General features: G+C 38.5%; 1 protein-coding gene across 2 annotated transcripts in view; it reads left to right on the top strand.

Moving 5' to 3' along the window:
* The first annotated feature begins 3,099 nt into the window (after window positions 1–3,099).
* Window positions 3,100–17,071, top strand: part of LOC127647818 (protein tweety homolog 3-like) — an 82,043-nt gene continuing 68,071 nt past the window's right edge. For both annotated transcript variants that reach the window (XM_052132295.1, XM_052132294.1), the window contains exon 1: window positions 3,100–4,009. In XM_052132295.1, coding sequence (XP_051988255.1) covers window positions 3,884–4,009 — 126 coding nt within the window. In that variant the 5' untranslated portion in view covers window positions 3,100–3,883. The remainder of the gene's footprint in view (window positions 4,010–17,071) is intronic.

A 17,071-nucleotide genomic window follows, 5' to 3' on the forward strand; every position in this document is an offset into this window, starting at 1 on the left:
TGGTACACTATGTGACAGAGAGTGTGGGTGGAGTTTCAGGTTTAACATGCCCCCACACAAACAGTGTTGCGTTTAAATGATCAATTATTATTTTTATTTTATTTTTGTATTTTTTTCTCATAGGAAAATAGTGATTAATGACATTCTACTATGTTGGATTTTTTAAAAAATAAGTTATGTCTATTTGTTAATGGGGGATCTGTGGACACAGTAAAGTATACTATGTTGGATTTTTTTAAAAAATAAGTTATGTCTATTTGTTAATGGGGGATCTGTGGACACAGTAAAGTAGGCTATTTAGATGTTTGGAGTAAAATATATTGTTTTTATTTGGAAGTGACAAGGTAAATTTAGACCCTTGGGGTAAGATGCCCCAGTAGTGGGGAATGATGGACCCTTTTCATAATTTTAATTTTTTGCTATGACAGCAAAATTAGCAAATGTTTCTATTTATTCCCCTTGATAATATGTAGGATTATGAATCATCATCAAATGCATACTAAAATGTTATCTATATATGCTTCAATTTCTCAGTAAATTTTAAGGGGGCATTTTACCCACTCTTACCCTACATCTTTATATGACATTACAGACTGTCTTAGTATGGTGGGAGTGTCTTCCCTCTTTCATAAAACAACATTCAAATGTTCAATATTTTTTTAGGATAGAATTATTAACTGTTTCTACACTTAACTAAACTAATCGAGATCAAAGATAATACTGTGGTTTACTTGTTTCCCCAAAGGTAAAGGAAATTGGTCTGCTTCTATGTTAAGATAATTTTATCTCTGTAATCTCTCAGGATAATTTAAGTGAGTAATTATTCTATTGCCAAGGGTTTTAGCCTGCTTATCTCTGTTCTCTTTCCCATGTCTCAGTTCTTCTTTTAATCGAAATACACTGCTCTTATGAGGACAAAACAACCCATCCTGGACTAAATCCAAAGTTATTTTAGAGAACTGAGAGTAATAGTAATAAAGCTTTAATTTGTGAGTTGTATGAAGTTTTTTATTTATTTATTTATATTCATATTATTTTTTTTATATTATTTACAACCTGTATGAGTGAATACAAGAGAGCAGTTTTTGGCAAATTTGGGGTAAGATCAAAAGGAGAGATTTAGTTCAAAGTGTAATGTTATGACTGGGTTAATTTTTGGGTTGTATGAAAATCTTCCCCATCTAAATAAATAAATACAATTAATAAGAAAATTACATTTGTTCCATTTAAATGTTATTGATCAAATGGACAACACATGTCTCAGTTTTAACATATGGTAAATTACACAAATTATTTTGAAAGGGGAAAATGACTCATTAAATCACAAGTACATTTTTTGTGTAGACAAAAAGACAAATAATGCAAACATGCCATGTGTAATTTAAATTGATGGCCATCATTCATGGGAAGGTGAACACAGCAAAAGCTTGTAAATTAAGTCATGGGGAGGCCCAATCCATAACTCACATAGGAATAAACACACAATGGAGAAAAATGAACGAATTACACATCTGAATGTCTCCCCCAGCTGAGCCTGGATTCTCCCAAGATACCACCCCCCCCCCCACATTAACTAACATCTTTTGGAGTTTTGTGTTCCTTGCCAGAGTTGCCTTTGGCTTGCTCACTGGTGGCCAAAAAGACATGATTTTCACTCGCTTTGTTCATTTAAAACACACAATGAGGACTTTAAGGTTTTATACACATTACAGCATAATTTTCTTTCAAAGCATAACTTTCTGTAAAGCTGCTTTCAAATGATATGTGTTGTGAAAAAGGGCTATAAAAATTACTTGATTTGTTACTTAAAATCTAGCCAGTAACTGTGGTATTTGGTTGTGTTAAATAACAAAGCCCATCTCGAAATAATGACCGTGCATTGCAACTGTGAAGTGGTCAGGGTCGTTTCCAAGTGGTATAAGCGTCTGCTTAGGGCCCCGTGCCACCAGGGGGCCCCATAAAGCAAGGTTGTTTTATTTTATTGTTATTAAAGTCCAGTAAGGCAGCTGCTATGGCTTACTTATACTGTTTTAGGGAGCCCCCTTGTGGCCCGAGAGGGAAGGGAGAGTTGTAGCTAGATATGACTGGCACCTGCATGTGTAAAGTGTTTCTCTGGGTGCTTCTCATTTCTGAAATTGTGCATACTCATTTCCTTTCCTTTCCTTGTTTTCTTGCTCCACGCTCTTAGGAAAAGAGGAAAGGATGGAAGGAAAGGAAACAAGGACAAAGGAAAGTAACAAAACAGATTTGTAAATTGAAATGTCTTGCTCACTCAAGTGTGACGTCAGAGCATGTTTTTGCTCGGCTGCAATTCATCGGCGTGCTTGCCATTATGCGATAGAAACTTAATTTATTAATATATTCATAATAAATCCAAATTATTCAAGATGCAATGTTGAAGTATGTGACAATTATGGCTTACTTAAAATGCAAAGTTGAAACTTGAATTAAAACTATCCAAGTAGGATTTTGCTTAGGGGCCCCATATGCTCAGAAACGACCCTGAAACTAAGTGATTTACAAAGCTGACTCTTTCAGACAGTCCACAGCACTTAATAACATAAAAAATATATATATATATATATCTTGCGTCAACTACATTTGTCAGATCTAAAATCTCAAAATAGAAGAAACTGAAAACTGCCTTATATAGAGATTGTATAGATTATTTTTCATCTAAAACCACTTTGAGATTTAAACAGCAGTTATTTCTTCTTTTTCACTCAATATTAGCCTAGTAAAAGAGTCCTTAACACAGTTTAAATTAATATTACAAAGACTGCTAGTCAATAGTTACCTCGATGATGCTAATCATTAATTCAGTAAACACACCCCAGTGGTAAACAGCATTCAGTTTCTGAAGCCTTTAAATCAGACATACATCGTAATACTATAGCCTATTTGGATTTTATATTATTGTGTGAATTTTATTTTCCATTCAGTCTAATCAGTGGAAACCATCGAACTTCAATGTTATCTGATTTGTTGAGTATTCTGTGTGTAGTATTAGGTTTAACCACTAGAGGTCAGCATTCTCAACAGTTGGCTGATGTCATGATAAGCTTCCAATATCTTAACGTGAGTTTGTTGCGGTGGGCATCGGTCTCGTTGCTCGGTTATTTTTCTCTCACACTGGATTACAGCTCATCTCATCGAGTTTGTCTGCAGGGAGGTGTGGCGTCCACTAACCTAAGCACGGACGTTTCGAATTCATAAATCCCTTCCCCGATCATTTAGGACTAATAAGAACAAAGGAACGGAGGATTTCCACCGTGGGAATGACGGAACCGCAGAGCCAAAGATTGGCAGCAATCTCGGTCAGTGACTGACATCAAACATAGGAAATACATTTGAAAACGGACTGGCATTGAGAGCCGCCTGGACACTGTCTCTCTTATCTCTGAAGGATTCTCAGGATTGTGGCGTCCATTCACGTAGTTTTGATGTATCCAAACAATAGGCAGTTTGGAGAGGAGGGGAAGTAGGGGCTATCTGGTCTGAAATTCACTCTTCTCTTGTGTTTACCAGCCACCCAACAGTGCATAGGAAAGCTAAAGTCCTGTGTTATACTACTAGATATGAGAGCTGTGCAATTCTAATGGCGCAGGCTCCAAACAATTAGATCTTTTTTGACCCATTTTGATTAAAGCCGGCTTTTCTCTAGGGACTACAGTCACTTTAAACACCAACACGTCGCTTTTAAACGGGTCCATGTATATCACGATGGACGAAGAACGCTAAATATTTTTTTATTTACGAATGCAGGGAAAAGCATCGTGTCCGTTTGTAATCCTAATGACACTGTTAAAATCCGGACGCAAGGATTGAACTTCCTGATTTGGTTCCTCTCGGCTGTTCTGGTGTGGTACTATCATAATTGATTATGGCTGCCGTTGTGAACTACTCTCCACCGTGGTGGGTTAACCTGCTGCATAGACTGCCTCATTTTAATCTGCAATTTGAACAAACCAGTAGTGATTTTCGCCCTGAGGACTCCTCATATCAGCAGGTATGTTTCTGCATTACAGTTACACACCTATGGCTGGATACAGCCACACATTTTGATAACGCTGTTCCGTCATATGCATGGTGTGTTACGTTTTGCATATTGAAAATGAAACCTACGTTTAGGACACTTGCGTTTTTTTTTTTTTATTATAATTTTTTTTATTTTTTTATTAATATTGTTAGACTTTTGCCATTATATCAGGACATTTAAGCCAACTTTACTAACCCGATCTCATTACCGTATCGCGTCTTGACGTTATATTTTTTACTATTCCCATTGTTTTTAATGATGTTTCTCATTATCGCAGCACAGTTTTGTAAGCTATTACACTAAAAAGATACCGGTGTACAATAAATTGTTAAATTAAATTCAGAAAAAAGGAAAGGTAGTACCAAGGATTAGGTTACTTTTTACTTAATAGTTTTACATTTACTACAGTTTCTCATTTTGCAACACATTTTACTGTATTACAGTAAAAAAAAACATATGTTGTACAAAAATTGTTCAATTAAAATCAGGAAAAATGAAAGGCAGTGCCAAGGGATAACTTTTTAGTTTTACTTTTACTATTCCCATTGTGTTTAACGAAGTTTCTCATTAACGTAACAGTTGTTTTTACTGTATTACAGTAGTACAGAACATATTCTACATGTAAAATATAGTCATTTCTATGTATTTACTTTGATTTTCGAGTAAAACAAAGACCAGGACATTTTTTGTATTTATTTTTTACAGGTTTTGTGAAAATCACCTGTTCTAATTATCAATGTGGTACATTTTTGGTATAAAGCCTATTTCTATGCATATTCAATTATTTGTAAACCCAAGGATTGGTACTATATGCTACCTTAAATACAGGACCGTTAAATACAATACATTGTTGCATGGTTGTTGTATTGCATTTCAGAACTGTCCTGCACTCAGGGTAGGTAGTTTATCTTTTAAAGACATTACAGACATCTTTTTCTCTTACACAGAAATGGGCATAGAAATGTATCATAACAATGGTCTAATCATTTCATGGGACAATAAAAGAGCTATCAATGTTTAGGATTGTTTCATAATTGCTTTTGCTGAACCTCGCATCTCCTCAGTTTTGAACACGCCCAGACGTGCCTGGTGAAGGTAGGTTTCTGAGCAACCTTTGAACTACTAGACAAGCCAGGAGTGCCATAAGCCTGGTGACAATTCATCTGATTGATTCTCCTTAAATCATATTTAGCCTTCATTGGAGGCCTTACATGTCACTGAATTAATGCAGTGTTGGGTTAAACTAGTAGATAACTTTGCATAGAGTGCTCATGCAATGAGAATTCATCATACCTTTCCATCTACTTCAACCCAAGCAAATGCAACCTGAAAGTTTTGAATGACATTATGTCATCAGAATGAAACTTAAAAAGTCAGATGGTACAATACAGAATGAGGCACATACTAATCATGTTATGTTTAACGCATTAAGGGGATAGTTCAAGGTGTTTTCTCTGTGGTTTACAGTTACAGTAGTGAATAGATTTTCTGTAAATGATTGGTTTCATATGAGGTGTTTTTGTGACATTTCTTGATTAAAGAAGGAGGTGATAAATTATTTCCTTTCGCCTTAAGCATTCAAACAAGTGACAGTACGTTTGGTTGAGAATCACTTCCCATTTCAATTTGAAGTGTAGTGGAGATAGAACAAGGCAAGAATTAGTGCATTCTTTTCTCTGCAGTAGCTGTCAGTTGATTACCAACTTAACGCATAAAGAATCATATTAATTACTTCTTGCATAGCCCTCATTATGATTACCACCTGGAATAGAGGACATTTATACAGTGTTTACTTGGGTGGTATTGCTAGTTTAAATAAAAACTCAGCCAAAGAGATGTTAAAAGCTGCTCAGGAATGCGGCTGAGACTGTTAGCCGAGGTGAATCTTAAGAATTCAGTTATTCTTGCTCTTAAAACTTAAGAAATATGTCTGTATGAAAAATGTTTCACTACAGACCAGCACCTGAATGTCTTAAACCCAGCATGGTAGGACTAGACTAAATTACATGAGACATGTATAAAAAAAATATGTTTTGTTTTTACTGTTATGCTGAGGGGTCTGTCCTCCCTGTCAAATGCCACTAACATCAGTTGTCTAGACATTGAATTTGGCTAACACATTGTCAGATAGATAGCCTATCTGTAGATTTTACTTTATAATTAATTCATGAACATTGCCCTTTGTAGCTCAGAGTTGTCATACATTCTTCACTTTTTCCCATTAAATTATTTAGTTAATATAGAGAAAAATCATTATAATTATGCTTTCAATATTTCAGCCATAAACTGGATTAGCCTCAGCTTGATTTTGTGTATTTATTAATCACTAAATGCATAAGTAATTTGAAAAAAATAAATATATTTTAGAGCTGGAGTAAGTAATTTCTGTGTCACTGCCAGCACAAACACTATTACAAAAACAATGCTTCCAAATATAAATTTTCTCAAACATTCCACATGTCTTCCATTGTTTGAGCAAAACAGATCCAAAACCGTCCATGCCATCTCATGCCATTAGTTGAGGGAGAAGTTGGCCTTTTCCAAAAAAATGGAGCAATTTTGAAAGCACAATAGAGCCAAAGTATTGATTGGATTTCAGGGAAATAAACATATGTCGCTTATAGTTGTTAACACATTAAGCTGGAATAGAAGTATTTTAACATTGGAAAAATTACACACATCAGCTTTAAGCCTCCATTACAGATTGTCAATATGGTATCAAACACTTATGAACTTTCTAGCAACCGGATCAACCATTAACAACATTGACTGACCATTCATACGCCTTTGAAAACGGCAATGAAAGCAAGGACCAAGATGCACAAGAAGCTGTCTGTTCTGGGTAGCATTTGTCTTGCAGGCAGTCCGCACAAAGTGCATGATAACAGACAGCACAACTGAGGATGGGGTAGAGAGAACACCTGCTCTCCATTGAATGGCATCTGTTCACAGGATTGGAATCAACGAGATATCATCTCGTTTGGCCACTAGTTAGGGGTTAAGATCACTCCTGATGTCCCATTTAGGGGTGATTTGCTTGATGCGCTTTTCTGTGAACTTTGTCCTACTTTTAATTTTAGCAAAAATTATTACTTTTAAATGGTTTATTTCCATCCAAAAGAACAAAAGCAGCCTTTTCGTTGTTGTTGTTGTTTTTTTTACATAGTAACATTATTTATTGATACCACTGCCTAAATATTCAGTTGTTGATGACTTCTAGGCTTGTAGTGAGGTCTGAGATGATGGGTTATTAATGTTGCTCAGTAGAGTGTTTCGAGGAAAGGAATGTGAAGCTGCAAAAGCTAATGCATGTGCTTTAGTGACTTTGGGGAAATAAGTTCAAGACACCTTTTACACAAGAGTTTTCTGACACTGTTGGTGTTACAATAATGCATGTTGTGACTTTTCCAAAAAAAAATGATGGCAAGATAATTTTACATATCCATGTTTGTTTTGGTATTATTTTGGTAATGTCTCAATCCGTAACATTAAATGCAAAGTGTAATGTCTGCGGCATTAGCGACACCAAACGAATTTGCAATTTCTTTGTTTCAGCGACCTGACTATGCACAACTTATAGGTTGATCCAAGATAGCGGCGCGGTAGCACGCAGCGGCCACTCCGGATCCAAAATGGTGCTATTTTTGTCACTTAGCCTGACTTTTACGGCACATGGACATCGGAGCAACCGGTGTTCGTGTCTACCATCGCCAGACACTGTTAAAATATAAGATTCATGCAGCAACCAAGCTGCATGATGATCTGCAGGAGTTGCTACGCGAACTCTACCCGGGGGAGGGGACATCGTAAACGGTGTGCGAGGAAGCTAAAGCGTGGCAAGATGGCGGGGGTCCATGCTAGGCTAATAACAAACCCTAGCCGGCCGGCTATCCCGTCTATCCTGCTCTCAAATGTTTGCTCCCTGGACAATAAACTGGACTACATCCGACTCCAGCAGACTACGCCGCGTGAGCTTAGAGACTGCTGCGTCTTTGTTTTCACTGAGACGTGGCTCAGCGACAGAGTTCTGGACGCCGCCATTCAGCTAGACGGGCTCGCCTCGTTTCGTGCCGACAGAAATGCAGCTCTGTGCGGGAAGACTCGCGGTGGTGTGTTTACATCAACACGGAGTGGTACAATAACTCTATGCTAGTCTCTAGTTACAGCTCATCGCTGGTGGAGCTTGTGACTGTTAGATGCAGACCTTTTTAATTACCATGGGAATTCACGGAAGTTTACATTCCCCCCAGCGCTAATGCTAAGGAAGCACTCTGTGAACTGTATGGGGCTATGAGCGAACTGCAGAACACCCTGACGGACTGTTTATTGTCGCCGGAGATTTCAACCATGCGAATCTCAAGACAGTGCTCCCTAAATTCCATCAGTATGTGGACTTTGCAACGAGAGGGGCGAACAGGCTTGATCTTGTTTACACAAACATCCCAGGTGTGTACTGGGCAGAGCCCCGCCCCCACCTAGGCTACTCAGACAACATCTCTGTTATTCTAATTCCAGCATACAGACCGCTTGTCAGATGCACAAAACCGCTCCAGAAGCAGGTGAAAACCTGGCCAGCAGGAGCCATCTCTGCTCTTTAGGACTGTTTTGAGTGTACTGACTGGCACATGTTCAGGGAGGCTGCAACATATGGCGACTCTACCAACTTGGAGGAATACATAGCATCAGTGACCAGCTACATCAGCATGTGCATTGATGGTGGAGGTGCGTGCGCTGCTGAGGACCCAAGACTCCGCCTTCAGAGCAGGCGACAAGGCTGCCCTTAGAACAGCGAGGGCCAAACTGTCCCAGGTGCTCTGTCTTACCACGGCTGATGTGAGGAAAACTCTACGTAGAGTCAACCCACGGAAGGCTGCTGGACCAGACAACATTCCTGGCAGAGTGCTCCGAGGATGTGCAGACCAGCTGGCATATGTTCTTACCGACATCTTCAACCTCTCTCTGAGCAGCGCCGTCGTTCCAACGTGCTTCAAGGCCACCACCATCATCCCCATGCTAAAGAAGTCTTCAGTGTCCTGCCTCAACGACTACCGCTCCGTCACACTCACACCCATCATCATGAAGTGCTTCGAGAGGCTCGTCATGAGGCATATTAAGACCCAGCTGCCCCCCTCACTAGACCCACTGCAGTTTGCGTATCGTCCAAACCGTTCAACATCGCCACCACTCTCCATCTGGCCCTCACCCACCTAGATAAAAAGGACTTCAGCTGAGCATTCAACACAATAATTCCTCAGCACCTGATTGGAAAGCAGAACCTGCTGGGCCTGGACACCTCCCTCTGCAACTGGATCCTGGGCTTCCTGACTGGGTGACCTCAGTCAGTCCGGATTGGGAACAGCATCTCCACCACCACCACCACACTGAGCACTGGGGCCCCCCAGGGATGTGTGCTCATGCCACTACTGTTCACTCTGCTGACTCACGACTGCAGCAATGCACAGCTCACATCATTAAGTTAGCCGATGACACGACCGTGGTGGGTCTCATCAGCAAGAATGACGAGTCAGCATACAGCTAGGAAGTGCAGCGGCTAACGGACTGGTGTAGCGCCAACAACCTGTCTCTGAATGTGGACAAAACAAAAGAGATGGTTGTTGACTTTAGGAGAGCACAGAGTGACCGCTCTCCACTGAACATCGACGGCTCCTCTGTGGAGATCGTCAAGAGCACCAAATTCCTTTGTATTCACCTGGCGGAGAACCTCACCTGGTCCCTCAACACCAACTCTATTACCAAGAAAGCCCAGCAGCGTCTATACTTTCTTTAAAGGCTGAAGAAAGCACATCTCCAACCCCCCATCCTCACTACATTCTATAGAGGGACTATTGAGAGCATCCTGCCTGGTTTGGGACTTGCACCGTTTCGCCCTACAGAGGATAGTGAGGAAAGCTGAGAAGATCATTGGGGTCTCTCTTCCCTCCATCAAAGACATTTACAAAAAACACTGCATCCGCAAAGCAACCAGCATTGTGGATGAACCCTCACACAAACTCTTCACCCTCCTGTCGTCTGGCAAGAGGTACCGAAGCATTTGGGCCCTCACGGCCAGACTGTGTAACAGCTTCTTCCCCAAGCCATCATACTCCTCAATACTCAGAGACTGGACTGACACACACACACACACGTGTCCTGAGTTGCACTTTAATTATTGTCACTTTATATCTGGCTAATACCTCAATAAATGCTATGTGCATAGAACACGCATCTCATAGTATGTTATGTTTACATTTGGCATTTTTAGAAACTGTCATCTTTTTGCACTACTGTGTACTGGTTGGCGCTGTACTGTCCCGTACTTTTTGCACACGTTTGCACGCGCACTTTATATAGGTATGTTATTTAGTCTGTGTAGTCTCATGTGGTTCTGTATTTGTCCTATGTTGTTTTATGTAGCACCATGGTCATTGAGGAACGTTGTCTCGTTTCACTGTGTACTGTACTAACTGTATATGGTTGAACGACAATAAAAACCACTTGACTTGACTTAACAACATTAGCACAATCAATGGCTTGAGTTTGACAAGTTTGTCCAAAAAAATGTTTTCAAAGATATTTAACAATTCTATGAAAACAGTCATTACAACCCTCTACAGTCATGTTGGAGAAATAATCTGCATTGACTAGTCAATTTTTGTTTGTACTCAACAGTCTTTTGACAACATGTAAGCATAATGCAACTGAAAACTGAGAAGGGGGCATTTTCACACATATATCTTCATATTTAACTTTTGAACATTTGAATCACATTTTAGCTTGTGTACGTATGTACAAATTTCACATTCTATCAATTTGTATGATGTCATGAAATTGCATTTTTATAATGATACAAGCTGTTGTCACTGTTTGAAATTTCATACTAGTTTTTTAACAAAATATTCACAATTTAAAAAGTAGAATTACACACTTTTTTTTTTATTCTATTTTAAAATGATAATTTAAGTGCCAAACTACTATGCAAAAAAAAAAAGAAAACTTTTGCCAAACCCTTGCATAGACGCAGCATGGGCCTATTTGTTAAATTATTTAATATTTACTGAAGTTAAAATATTTTACAATGTATGATTGTGCCTTTTTTTAATATTTATGTATTTAAACATTTATTGAACTTACTATATTTTGTAACATGCTTATTTATATGCTCTTGTGTGATTTACATTGAGTTTACATTATGCATAACAAGCAATAAATTGGTACTGTCTCTTTAAGAGAACCGGTAGCTCCGTGAGCAAATGATTATGGTTGAATGAGTGCATGGCACACATTAACGAGAGAGAAGATGCATGGTTGTTTTTCCCTCACCTGTGCTATGTATGATTAGAATTAACGTTTTGTTTTAACTTTTTGATCACCAACTGACTGTAAATATCTGAAAGGATTTTAAAGGTTCTCGTCTGGATCTCGTCTTGGGACACACAATACATGGAACGAAGCATTACATATGCAAATATTTATTGTACAAGTTCTCAAAATCAAATCTATAAGCTCTTGAGTTGTACAACACTTTTACCTTCTTACAGACATCCAACAGACTCTTTACAGGTTTGTAGGCATTCTTTAAAATGGAGAATGTTGTGAAAACAGTCTGTGTAAAAGTTTAACTATAGTCAGTTGATGTTGTTAAATGTAATGTCAGTGTCATTTCATGACTCCACTAAAGTAATGGTGACAGCAAGATCATGACAGATCCGGTCCCATTACAGCAAAATAAGGTCAATTTCCTTAAATGGCAAATAACAGACATGTTTTGCATAGTGCAAAATTTGGTCGCATATGCGAGCGATTTACTTGTAATGTAGAGAGCTGCATCATCTTTGGAATACTTTTTGGTGCTGCCATTGGCTGAAAGCCATCTGCCAGTTTTCAGATTGGTTAGCATAACATAACAGACAGCTCATTAATATTTGGGGCCACCATCAAGTCTGTGAACTCTGTGCAAGTGCACAACATATTCTAGTTTAACCTCACCTTTTCCCATCCCAAACCCTTGTCTTAGACTATTAATGGGTATTGTATTCAGAAAAGCATGTCTCTCATGTTTAACTAAGGTCAGGGCTGTGGGAGTTTGAGCAGTGCTTCTCACAAAGATGTTGCGGATGAAAGCCAAGTGTTGAAAGGAGGTTCAGTCAACAGGATGATGGATGAGACTGGAATTCCGGGTTTGTTTGGGTGAGGACAGCCATGCCAGTGAACAAGGAGGGCAAACAAGGCCAATTTGGGCATTGCTGTTGGGTAAACTGCCAAAAGCTGATTAGCCTATGTAGGTTTGGGAAAATATCTACTCAAGTTATTGGGACAGTAAGGCAAAATATTATTTCCTGAGTTGAGAATAGATTAACCATAAGCAAACATGTTAATCCAGAACAGACATGGTGTTTACTGTAATTGATAATGACTTGAAACACGTTGTGGCATTCTCGTATTCAGTCAAAATAAAAAAGGAAAAGCTGCTTTATCAAATCATGCCAAGTCATGAGTTTATTCTATGGTTGCAATGGCCAAAGTTCCATCTAAGCAGGTTTTGCTGGAGTCTTGAATTAAATTGAAACGAACAGCACCAACATAGGAACATTTGTAAGAGTAATTATCTAGATCTGTAAATAAGGCCTAATTTTGCTTAATGATTTTTCAGTAACTCTATTTGAAGGATGGAATATTACAAAGTAGTTCATCGTTCATCAAATGTTTTGCAGAAATCAGCATCAACCACCCAAATTCCACTCAAAGCCTGCAAGAGTTTGAGTCTGTATTGGATGAACCCAGACCCCAATGAGAATGTCATGACAGCTGGCTCTGACAATCATTCTAATTTACATCCAACCATATTAATTCTAAATGAATTAATTAATTTCTTACTTCATTCATGGTCTTTAAGACCCCATGACATGGTTTGACAAGCATGGTTTTCTAGTTTCCAATATCCTTTTGCTTGCGTCACAGAACGGCAAAATCACACTTGACATTCTATAGATGAAAGAATTGAAGGCACTATATAAATGTACAAGTTCAAGCCACTTCCTTTGCAACCAATTGATGTTTGGAAAATTTTCTTTTGAGCTTTAGGGCTGCTGAAGACTATTTTGCTGTTACCATTTTGAGGCATATTGTACTGATAGTTTAGGGCATGAGGATGTTCTCATTCTAGAGTGCATTTAAATGGACAGAATTATGCATACTCGCTTGCATCAAAGTCATCAATATTTTTGGTCAGTAAGAGATTCCTTTTTTTAATACTAAATGTTAGTTTTGTCAACTTTTGAATCCGCATATGGTTTCAGTGAACATACATCGACTTAAATCTCAAAACTCCAGGTTTGATGTTTTGGTGTCAACACTCTCTTATTAAAAAACAAAATCACTGCAATATTCTCATGCCTCACTGGTTAAAGTTCCTTTCTGCTAGTGGTGGGAATGTGGGGTTGAGCTCTGCGTGAAGTGAAAATTTATAAAACAAAAACCCTACATGCTTTCCCACTCCAGAGTCTGACTATGGGGGAGGTTGGAGAAATTCGTGACTGGCCTCTTCATGTCGGTGGGGGAGTGCTGGAAACATTTCAAATTTTTGTTAATTCTATCCCTGGTGTTTGAATTATTTTAGTCATTCCTGAGCGTCATTCACAGGGACGTCGTTTGGAACACAGGAAGCGAGAGCAAGTAATGCTGCTAATCTGTTTTGTCAATGTGTTTGCATGGTGTGATACAGACTGACGAGGCTTTCCTGTCATCAAGCCAGGCAGGAAACACAAGCTGCCTCTCACTGTGTCACACTGCCAATAAATTCATCATGTGATAGTCTGGTTATGAAGGATTTGTGATGTAGTCATTTGTGTAATGCTGTAAATGCAACCCTTTTATGAAATGTCTCTGTTTTTTATTACACTAATAGCAAATCCTATTTGATCTGCTGATCTATTACTTGTATAGTTTACATTTACTGTTAGGTGTTAATAACTTCCTGTTGGGGGTGGGGTATCAGGGTAAAATGCTTATAACGTCCTCTGTAAAAGTGTTGGGGGGGGCTCCTCAGATTGCTCCTGGTTTCCCAAAAATCTTTGACCTAGATTTAGCCCCAATTGCTGCTGTAACTGCATATGAAAATAACCGTATATTTTCTATGACAATGTGGAATATATGGCTCCCAGAGGAAATTTTAATTAATGGAAAGTGATGCACTGGGAGAAAGGATCGACCTGTATATTTTGGGCTTTGAGAATAACAAATGTTTTTTTTTTGTTTTTTTTTGGAAGTTTAAAGATTAGCTTGAAAATGGAATAACCTGGTTAGCTGTTTCAGGGATCAATTTGAACCTATTTATCAGCCCAATTGTATTATTAACACTGTAATTTATTGAACCAAAGCAACCAGAAATCATTCAATTTGTAATAACAGTTGGTGAATTGAGTGGACAAGAGCAACCGAGGCAAATGCAAATATGCAGAGATCTGAGGCTTCGACTGACAATTGGAGTGCAGACAGTGAAGCTCTAAAGAATAGCTGTAAATGTGATTGCCCTTAACGGTCACTTGTAAACAATGAAAGTTACAAAGAATATCTGAAATCAACAAAATCATCCCAAACCTTTAGCCTGACCTCCTGTTTGATTTGCAATGGGACAGTTTTATATTCTAAAAACTTGACATTTTTTGTCATTGTCATTTCTAATGTAATTTCCTAATTCAAATGACATTCATTCAAAAACGTCTGGGTGCTGACTGCTATTGTATGTTATATAGGAGTTTACTGAGAGTTCTCTTGTGCTGTAGTCCTTTCCAGACTGAATGAAACGGTCTTTCTGTTTGACTGCTGTGACACTGTACTTGAAAGAACCACAGACAGAATCCCACAGGAGAATCAAGCCCTTTCACAGACAGCTCTGGAATGAAGCTTGATCTGACAAATGATTCAGAGCCACTTAACTAAGCCGGATTCTCTTTTACTGATTTTATAAATTGCATCTCAAGTGATGATTGTGTTATAGTGTTTCCTCTCCACAGCCAGAGGAAGTTTGTGGGATACCAAAACATTTAAAATGTACCCTATCACTGGTATAACTTGACACATTCCAATCTCTACATACTCTGAAATTTTACATCAACTGTTTGAAGAGAAATTGCTAAGTAAGTTAAAGTCAATGGGCACCTCGGGTTTGCTCGAGCCCTCCATTATGGACAGCAAGCCCACTATTTTTACCTTATCTTCCATTCAAAGATTACATGAACATGCAAACTCGTGAATTTTATATTGTTTTCCAGCTGAAGTGCTTTGCAATGGGTGAAAACGAAAAGTGCAGTTTGTGTATGATTTTCTCTACAAAATGAATGTCCTCTAATGTGATTTGATATGAGCTCTGTAATTTAGGTTTCATAATTCAGCATAGTTTTCGATAAATCATGTTCAGTTATTAACACATGGTATTTGTTAATGCTGTTAAACCTATAAAAAGCATTGCGGGTAGGTATGTACACAATTTGGCAGAAAAAATTATTCCCTGCACACTGTCGTTGTGGCTTGCAAATCTTTATAAGCTTACAGCATTTCAGTCAAATACCTTCTTCGGGCATTCTTATTGTTTATTTCTCTGAAGATACTTGCAGTTTATATGAAAGGATATCACTGTTACAATAATTTACATCACAATTTTCACCAATGATGCTGGTGATGTGCCTGACTGAACCAGAAGGTTACATCCTCCTGCTGGTGTGAACTGAACATTTTTCTACACTAAAGCTTCATTCTGTTCGAAACGTCAGACTATTCGGTTCACAAAAGAACTTCAGATGGCAGCCAAAAAAAATCTTTCATTACTGTTCCACATATCCCTATTCAGATGTACTAGTAAGTCTGGTGCCATCCTTTTATAGGGCGTTTTCATGGGTGTGGATCACACATTTAACTAACATACACACATTTAACTAACACATCTGGTGGGTATGAAGCGTTACTGAATCTATCTGGAGGAAAGTACATTTTCACGCAAATGACTCTGAATTTACTCATGTTAATGAAAGTTTCATGAATGAGGCCCAATTAATCTGGATTATTCTAAATAAAGGAGCATGTGCATGTAGTACTGTGAGTAATTAACACAGACAAACCATCTACATATTATGGCTTTCAGCACCACCGCACCTGTAGAGTTTTAAATGTGTAGACAAATGTCGCAGAAAACCATCACACAGTAAGTCGGAGCAATACAGCAAAACAATAAAAATTATGTTTTAATATGTACCACTGTAGATGTTGGATGTACTGAAGGCATTCTTGAAGTGCTGCTTGTGCAGGAGCATTTGGTGCCTCATCTCCCACAGATTCAGGCTGTGCTTGTGGTCTATAAGGCTTGTTGTTGATACTTTATTGATCCTTTGCAGGAAATTATATTGTCACGGCAGCTTTAACACTCAATAACAATACATAATACATAACAATAATACCTATATCGAATAATCAGTAACAGATGCATATTCAAAACAGGATATTCAATAGCAGAATTAATAACAGTATATTCAGTAACAGGTGAATATTCATAAATCATTAAACATTCTGATGGCCGCTGGTACAAAGGACTTCCTGGTACGTTCAGACTTGCACTTTGGTGCGATCAATCTATGGCTAAATGTGCTCTTGTTGATCACCCCAAGAGCATGGATTGGATGTAAGGGATTGTCCATGATTGATTTTAGTTTAGAGAGTATTCTTTTCTCAACCACATACTGGATCATATCAAATTCAGTCCCCACAACCGATCCTGCTTTCTTTATCAATTTGTTGACTCGATTTAGATCTCCCATGCGAGCACCCTCTCCCCAGCACACCACAGCAAAGAACAGAGCACTTGCCACCACTGTCTGATAGACGTTACACAGTAAAGGACGGCAGATGTTAAATGACCTAAGCCTTCTTAGAAAATAAAGTCGGCTTTGACCCTTCTTATACACTGTCTCCATGTGGCTCTTCCAGTCCAGCTTATCATCAAGGTAAACACCGAGATATCTGTGGCTGGAGACCATCTCCACT

This window comes from Xyrauchen texanus, chromosome 8, assembly GCF_025860055.1.
Source record: "Xyrauchen texanus isolate HMW12.3.18 chromosome 8, RBS_HiC_50CHRs, whole genome shotgun sequence".
In the NCBI taxonomy this organism is placed as follows: domain Eukaryota; kingdom Metazoa; phylum Chordata; class Actinopteri; order Cypriniformes; family Catostomidae; genus Xyrauchen; species Xyrauchen texanus.